General features: G+C 39.8%; 1 protein-coding gene across 1 annotated transcript; it reads right to left on the reverse strand.

Moving 5' to 3' along the window:
* Positions 1 to 1,124: 1,124 nt before the first annotated feature.
* Positions 1,125 to 3,120, reverse strand: LOC121239596 (F-box/kelch-repeat protein At5g26960-like). Its single transcript, XM_041136871.1, has one exon. The coding sequence runs from the start codon at positions 2,910 to 2,912 to the stop codon at positions 1,626 to 1,628; it is 1,287 nt and encodes a 428-aa protein (XP_040992805.1). The 5' UTR covers positions 2,913 to 3,120; the 3' UTR covers positions 1,125 to 1,625.
* Between the last annotated feature and the right edge of the window lie 5,525 nt (positions 3,121 to 8,645).

An 8,645-nucleotide genomic window follows, 5' to 3' on the forward strand; every position in this document is an offset into this window, starting at 1 on the left:
GATGCAATGGGGTGGACACATCTTGAAGCTCTATAAGAAAGAATTCTGTTAGTGTTACGCGTGTAGTTCTTGGAGTCACTGAATTGCTGTGGCATGTGGAGGAGCTCACGCGGGGCGTTGGCAGCACTTGAGCCTCTACACGCGGGTCAAATGACTTCGAATCTTGGCTCATCTTTCAAATTAGATACTGAAGAATGCAGTGACATATATATATATATATATATTAGTCAATTTGGTGGCCAAAGAGTGGTAAGTTGGATATTTTCCAACCTAGTAGAGAGAGAGAGAGAGAGAGAGAGAGAGAAAATAGCTATGCACAATGGTGTGGAGGAAGGGGAGAAGCAGCTCCACCCACCACTTGGAGTCTTGGACAGCAAAGCTGCAAAAGGATAATAGCATCTTGGTTTTTAAGTGAAAAAGGGAAAGGTTAAGTCACGTCGTTCCTAGTTTAGTTACTAAATAATTATTATGTCAAAATAATCCAAAACATGATTTTAAAAGGAAAAAATGTAAAGTCTAGGAATTGATGAAATTTGAACATCATAATTTTGTGTTTTTCTTTTGATGACGTGAAAACTTATCAAAAGAATAGAAGGTAAGGTGGATGCTTGAGAACTCTCAGATGGTGTTTAAACTACAAAAGATGAAACTGTCATCCAACTCACAAATAATGGTACACGTTTGTATAGTTTCCACCTTAAAGAAAGTGAATATTTTTTTTCATGTACTTTTCACCGAGTTTTTTGTTGTTTGGTGTCAACATTTTGAGGAATGTAAAACTTGCAATCTTCGGATGCAAAGAAGAAGAAGAAGAAGAAGAAAGAATCATCATCATCTGCACAGGAATTAATGAATTGTAGAACAAAGTTTGCAGAAGATTAATTAAATAAACTGACCACATAGCTCAAATGCATCCTCCATAAATGGGAGGGACCATCAATTCTACAAACGAGCGACAGTACTATACAGACACCACCAACACAGCAGATAGCAAACTCTAAGTGGCAATATCAAGAGAAATGGATACTAAAGCCAGAGCCACAGTATACGAGCCATTTGGAAACCAAACCAGAACAGATTACTATACAGACAGACACGGCACCGAAAAATACAAACCCAAGCACTGCACATGTGGCAACCAGCAAAATAAGAAACAAGAAGCCAGCAACTAAACAAACTGCCATTCCTCTCTCCTTAGTCCTTTCAAATGATACATTTACAGAATTCTCCTTTCAAATTAGCAAGAGAATTTTTTTTCAAACTTCCAACATCGGACTTAAAAAAATAGGACTGCCAATTAAAGAAATGCACCACACAGTTAACCAGATGAAGAGGACAGAAACATAGACAAATTTAAGAATCCTAAGCCACGCAGAATTTTGTCCAAACCCCCATGGTCCCATGGATCCTATTCCCGAAAACAACAACACCAATCTTTTGATCCATGCCAAAACTAGCGCAATCAACAATCGTTTCTTCTATAATAAAATAAAACGCCCAAAATGACGCTTTTCCTCGCCTTATGCAAACCGTGTGCGTAACGATCACGATCACGATCACGATCACAATCACGTGCACTCCAGCTCGGGAAGCTCCCTAACATACGCCACTAGGGAGAGCGTAACTTAGCACTCCACACACACGCAGGCGGTGCGTTGAATCACCTCCGGCAGATCTGCCCCTCTATTCCAGTCTCCGGAGGCGGAATCGTAGAGCAGAACTAGCCCTTCTCTTAAATCTCTCAGCCCCCTCCCGCTCCGCCTCAACAGGTCGTCGATGCAGCCCTTGACTTGAATCAGCACCACCTTCACTCCCACCCCTACGCAGCTGAACCTCACGGTGCTGTCGAACCTAACCTGCGCCGGCAGAGGAGGGCTCTTTAACCTGCACCATTCTCCAAATCCACTGTTAACGATGCTTCCCTTGTTACTGTTACTAGTGCTTCTTCTTCGCGCGTCGAATCTCCAGAACGAGAGCTCCACGGCGTGGCTGGCGAGGACATACACGTACCCGGCGGCAGCGCAAGCTGCCACTACGCATCCGCCTCCGGGGATGGCTCGGCTTCTCATCCACGTACGGGCCTCCACGTTGTACAAGTCCATCGAGCTCGCGTACACGTGAGCCTCCGCGTTGGCGGCCGCTCGCGAGGGCTCATCCACCGAAGCTCCAATCTTGAGCCCTCCGATCACGTAAAAGACACCGTCCACCGCAGCCCCAAAGCAACCGTACCTCCTCCTCGGGGCGTGTGCAACCACGCGCCACGCATCGGAATCGGGATCGTACTCCTCCACCGCGCTGGTCCTCGGACCGCCTCCAGCAGCGTATATTTTCCCAGAAACGACGGCTGTAGCGAACTTCTTCCTGGGGAAAATCATTGCCGATCTGGCTACAACCGTCCTGGACCACGTGTCGTACCGCACCATCGAGTCCCGACCAATGATGAAAATTCTATGGCCGACAGCGGACAACCGGGCGTGGGAAAGCAAGCCATGGAAACTGCCGAGGGAAACGGCGTCGTTGGGGAGGAAGAAAGCGACCTTCCAAAGAGCATCGGCATCGTCATGGAAGCGGAGACTAGCAGCATAAAGGCCAGAGTCGGTGGCAGAGACAGCAAACACGAAATTCTCGAGGCGACCGAGGCGTCGACGGAGATCGAAGAAGTAAGAGGACTGGAGGAGGCGGGCCCAGCGGAGGCAAACGAGAGAGAGAGCAGGGAGAGAAGAGGGAGGGACACGGGAGAGGCATTCAAGAAGAAGATCATCGGGGAGAGAGGAAACAGTAGTGGAGACGGAGCAATGATCGGGGACATTGAGGGGAAGGCGAATGAAGGAGTTGGGAGAAGTGTTGTTGGGATTGGGGAAGCAGGATTTCATGAGCCATGAGAAGTGGCGAGAGTTGCAGCTCTCTGACATAATAAGCAGCTGCGAAAGAAGGAAGTGGGCTGCAGTCTAGAGAGAGACAGAGAGAGAGTGTGTGTGTTTATTAATTACTACAGTGAGTGAGAGTCTGCTGAGACCGTGAGAGCGAGCTTCTTGCCCGACGGATTCATTCCTGGGTTAAATGGGCGGATTTTGCCTTTTGGGAGATCCAGGAGAATGAGGAGGATGAGACCGGTTTTGACTTGGGACTAATTTTTTTTTTTCACTTGTACCAGTTAATAACTTAAGGAAAATGATAGGAATATGCGGGAGATCCCGCTGGGCTGCTCATCCTCCCGCTTACTTTTTTTTTTTTTTTTTTTGAGTAATTATGAAAATGTTGTTTAATAATATTATAATTTTTTTTTTTAAAAAAAATTTTTTCACCTTAATTTTTTAACACTTTTAAATAATTTTAAAAAGGAAAAAAAATTACAATATTATTAAATAACATTTTCTTAATCACTATGTAAAAAAACTAAAAAGAAATTAAAAAAAAAAAGGGAACAGGAGCATGAGCGGAATCCTCCAATGGGATCCCTAGCATTGGCCACATGGTGGGTTATAAAAATTATATTTATCATATTTTTAACATTACGACATCATTTAGTTACACAGTTCAGATGAGATGAGATGAAATTAGATATTTTATTAAAAATTGAATAAAATATTATTATAATATTATTTTTTTAATATTATTTTTGTTTTGAGATTTAAAAAAATTGAATTATCTATTATATTTTGTGTGGGAGTTTGAAAAAATTATAATGATTATATAAGATATGTAATAGTTTAGAATTAAATGGAAGAAGATTGATATTGGTGAATACAGATAACTGTATTTTCCTCAAGGGAATGGAATGGAAAGATGAACAGTGCCACGCTTTCTTCGAGGAAAGGCACCTCCAGAGTCTAACAGAATAATATTCTTTTGATATCTCCCCACTACTCCCGTACAGGGTAATATACTAGAATAGTGAATTACTAAGAAGTCCTTACTTTAAATGGGCTCATGACCCTTACAACACTAGATTAACTGAAATAAAAACAAGATAGATGTTAGGCCTTCAGACAGCCCACGGCCCAGGTTTATTCTTCATTTGATGACCCAGCCCTCCACTACTCACGGCCCATGCTTCAGACCACCCTTATTAAGTCCCGACAGTTCCTTCCACTTAGGGTTATCTCACAACACTACACTTCACTTGAGTTACTTATGTTCTTCTCCCAACCGCCGTATCAGAACTCTCCTCCACTTCAGAAAACCTTGCCCACAAGGTGGGGAAAGTCTTTGCACAAACGGTGATGCAGCTCTCACGAAGCCTCTTCTTTATTCTGTCCTTGCCACCGAACCAACACTTCTACCCACGGTTTGTTTTTTATTTTCTTAAACCTTTTTTCCAACACTTCCTCGGGTTCGGGCTTAATGATTCCACTGTTGTCTACAGGGGCAGCGTTGTAAGGGGTAAGACTCAATGGTTGAGTTTCGGTTTGAGCTGGGAAACGTGAAAAACGTTATGGATCTGTGCCGTTGACGGGAACTTGAAGCGATACGCCACTTCACCGATCCTTTGCTCTATCTGATACGGACCATAGTATCTCGGAGAAAGCTTGTGGCTTTGGCGACGGTTAATCGAAGACTGATGGTAGGGTTGTAGTTTGAGGAAGGCCCACTCTCCGATCTGGTAATTCCTTTCCTTTCTCTTGCTGTTCGCATATTTTCTCATCCTCTCTTGAGCTCTATTTATGTTGTGCTTCAACAAGCCCTATAGTTGATCACGGTTTCTTAAGGTAATTTCTACCTCCTCTAGCCGTGTTGTGCCTGGAACATAATTGGTTAATTTGGGTGGACTATATCCATATAATGCCTCGAATGGAGTTATTCTTGTAAATGCATGCATGCTTGAATTATAACACAACTCTGCCAATTCGATCCACTGGGCCCAATCCCTTGGTCTGTCACCCACATAATACATTAAGTAATTTTCCACCCACTTATTGACCACCTCTGTTTGTCCATCCGTTTGTGGATGGTAAGCAGTACTAAAAACCAGTTGGACCTCCTGTAATAAAAATAATTCTTTCCAGAACTTACTTGTGAAAGTAGGGTCTCAATCAGACACTATGGAAACTGGCATGCCATGCAGCTTGAATATATGCTTCGTAAAAAGTTGAGCCACCACCTTAGCATTGTAGGGATGACTAATAGGCACAAAATGACTGTACTTGGTAAATCTGTCAACAACAACCCATAAAGCATTAAATTTCCCAGAATTTGGCAACCCTTCAACAAAATCCATCGTATATCTGTCCATGGTGTCGAAGGAATAGGCAAGGGCTGTAAAAGCCCACTAGGCAGAGAGTTGTCAACCTTCATCACTTGACATATATCACACTCTCTTAAAAAAGCCTTAACATGAGCCTGTGTAAAGTCTTGTCAAAACCCATATGCCCGCCTATAGGACTACAATGAATTAACTCCAGTATCTTCTGAATGAGGCCCTGATTAGCTGGTATATAGATTCTGCTCTTGTAGAAAAGCAATCCATTCCTTTCTGTATAGTGGCTATTCAAGTCACCACTTTGATGTTTTTTCCATAACTCTTGTAATGCTGGGTCCTCTTCATACAATGCCTTAATGTCATTAACCCAGTCCCAACTAGGTAGGGATATCACAAATAAAGTTGTTGTAATATCTTCTTTCTGCTTAGACAAGGCATCCGCTACAACATTCTCTCTACCCCTTTTAAACTCCACCACAAAATCGTATCCCAACAATTTAAAAATCCACTTCTGCTGTATAGTGGTTCCAATCCTTTGTTCCAACAAAAATTTAAGGCTTTGATGGTCAGTTTTGACCACAAAGGCCTGGCCCAGCAAATATGGTTGCCACTTTTGCACCGCTAAAATAAGTGCAAAAAGTTCCTTCTCATATGTAGACATCCCTACAGCTCTACCCTTCAAAGCCTTGCTGAAAAAAGCTAATGGCTTCCCAGCTTGCATCAAAACTGCACCAATCGCCTCACCCGACGCATCACATTCGATAATAAATGGTGACTGAAAATCAGGTAGTGCCAAGACAGGGGGCTGTGTCACGGCTTCCTTTAAAAAATCAAAGGCAGCCTGGGCTTTATCCGTCCACTTAAAACCTTCTTTCTTTAATAATTCTATCAATGCCCCTGCATCAGCTCCGTACCCCTTTATAAACCTTCGATAGTAACCCGTGAGGCCCAAGAAACCTCTCAGTTCCTTCACTGACCGTGGAGTAGGCCAGTCCAACATTGCTCCCAGCTTCTCAGGGTAAGCCCTTACTCCTTTTCCCGAGATGAGGTGGCCCAAGTAGGACACCTCTTCGCACCCAAAACTACACTTGCTCAGTTTAGCATACAATTGGTGCTGCCTCAAAGTATCAAATGTGCTCTTTAAATGATTTACATGAGCTGTTGTATCTTGGCTGTAAACTAAGATATCGTCAAAAAAAATTAAAATGAATTTTCTGAGATACGGTTTAAAAACCTGGTTCATCAAGCTTTGGAAGGTTAAAGGAGCGTTAGTTAGGCCAAATGGCATAACTAAAAACTCGTAGTGCCCTTCATGAGTCCAGAATGCAGTCTTTGGAACGTCATCGGGTTTCACTCTTATTTGGTGGTAGCCTGACCTCAAGTCCAGCTTTGAAAATACCTTAGCTCCATGTAGTTCATCCAGCAACTCTTCTACCACTGGTATAGGATATCTATCCTTGATAGTTGCACTGTTTAGTGCTCTGTAATCGACACATAAACGCCAAGTGCCATCTGCCTTTCTCACCAACAAAACAGGTGATGAATACGGGCTTTGACTGGGTCTAATAACCCAGAATCCAGCAACTCCCTGATAATTTTTTTCAATTTCATCTTTTTGGAAGTAAGGGTAGCAATATGGTCAAACTGAGATAGGGTTGGTTCCAGGTTGTAGGGTAATGGCATGGTCATGGGAACGGGTTTGGGGTAAGCCTTTTGGGTTGGCAAAAATGTCAGGATAATGGCTAATGAGTTTCTAGACAGATTCTGGAATCTAGTTGTTTTGGTGTTTGGCTGTATTTTCGATAAATTGTCGTAATATTATATTTATCATATTTTTAACATTACGACATCATTTAGTTACGCAGTTCAGATGACATGAGATGAAATTAGATATTTTATTAAAAATTGAATAAAATATTATTACAATATTATTTTTTAATATTATTTTTGTTTTGAGATTTGAAAAAATTGAATTATCTATTATATTTTGTTTGAGAATTTAAAAAAATTATAATGATTATATGAGATGAGATAAGATGGTTTGATTTTATGTAACTAAACCAATCATACATCGACCTCAATATTTGTATTAAAGGATTGTAAAACATAATAAATAGTTTTTAATTATTAAATATTATATCATAAAATGGTAGAATGATAATAATAACAGAGACGGAATATAAAATTACTTGAATCTTAAGATGTGTAAATTTTGCACACTCTTTTTAAAAAAGTGGTTAAATATAAAATCTACATGGGAATTAATTTTTTAATGGTAGATATCACTCTTTTTCGAATAAAACGGGATTTACCCACCTTAAAATTATATCTAGCATTACTTTATAAAAAAATATAACTCATATATGGAAATGGGTTGAAACACACTTTCCTTTAATTGAGTATAGTTTATTTGACATGATAATAAATAAACTTTTAAATAAGTTTTAACATTAAAAAAAATCTAAAGTGACTTATTGAAGTTTTCGCTAATTACGAATCTCATATATTATGGTTCTCTAAAGTTGGCCGTATAATTCAAAGTAAAGTTTGAAAAATTATAATCAGGATTAATTGATTTGATAGATTTATGACAAGTTTAAAATGAGAATTTTGATATTAATAAATAAATATATATATATATATATATATATATATATATATATATATATACACACACACACACACACACAAAATACAAGTTCGGATTTGAATTCGACTGATTTGAATAAGGAGATGACATGAGTCCAGATAACATTAATAAGAATACAATTCATGTAATTAACCTCAAATCGCTCTTTCCTTTTCTTTTTTTTTCCCTTTCAAATGTATCCTGTTTACAAAGAAGATAAATACCCAACTTCTTAGAGTTTTTTTTTTTTTTTTTTTTAAATAAAATCTATCTTCATTCATCACTGAGTGTTAATCATTATAATAACTCTCCCTCCCTACAATTCTTTGAATGCAATCAAGTATGTCTTCTATCCATATCAATTATGATCGTAAAGTAAAACCTTTTTCAGCTAAAGTGTGTGCTGCTTCATTTTCTATTCTGTGAGTATACTGTAGTAACTGTACTACCCGATGTTTTAACAAATGTTTCATGCCATCAACTAAATTGCCATAGAATGATAAGTCTTCACAGCTTCACTTGCATTGTTAATGGCTTTGACAATCACTTGTGCATCACCTTCAAACATAACCTTTTCCAGCCTTAGTTCTCTACATATATCCATTGCCTTCCACAGAGCCTGAGCTTCAACAACAGCAGGTTGACCAGTATCAAACTTCTGTTCTTCAACATCAACTAATAATTCCCCATCTTCATCTCGAATTGCTACCCCTATACCCACCTTCCTTTTTTTTTTTTTTTTTTTTTTTTTTTTATCTATTGCTACATCCCAGTTAGCTTTTTCAAAACCTGGTATTGGCTTTTCCCACCTCATGG

Source organism: Juglans microcarpa x Juglans regia, chromosome 7D (assembly GCF_004785595.1).
Source record: "Juglans microcarpa x Juglans regia isolate MS1-56 chromosome 7D, Jm3101_v1.0, whole genome shotgun sequence".
Lineage (NCBI taxonomy): Eukaryota > Viridiplantae > Streptophyta > Magnoliopsida > Fagales > Juglandaceae > Juglans > Juglans microcarpa x Juglans regia.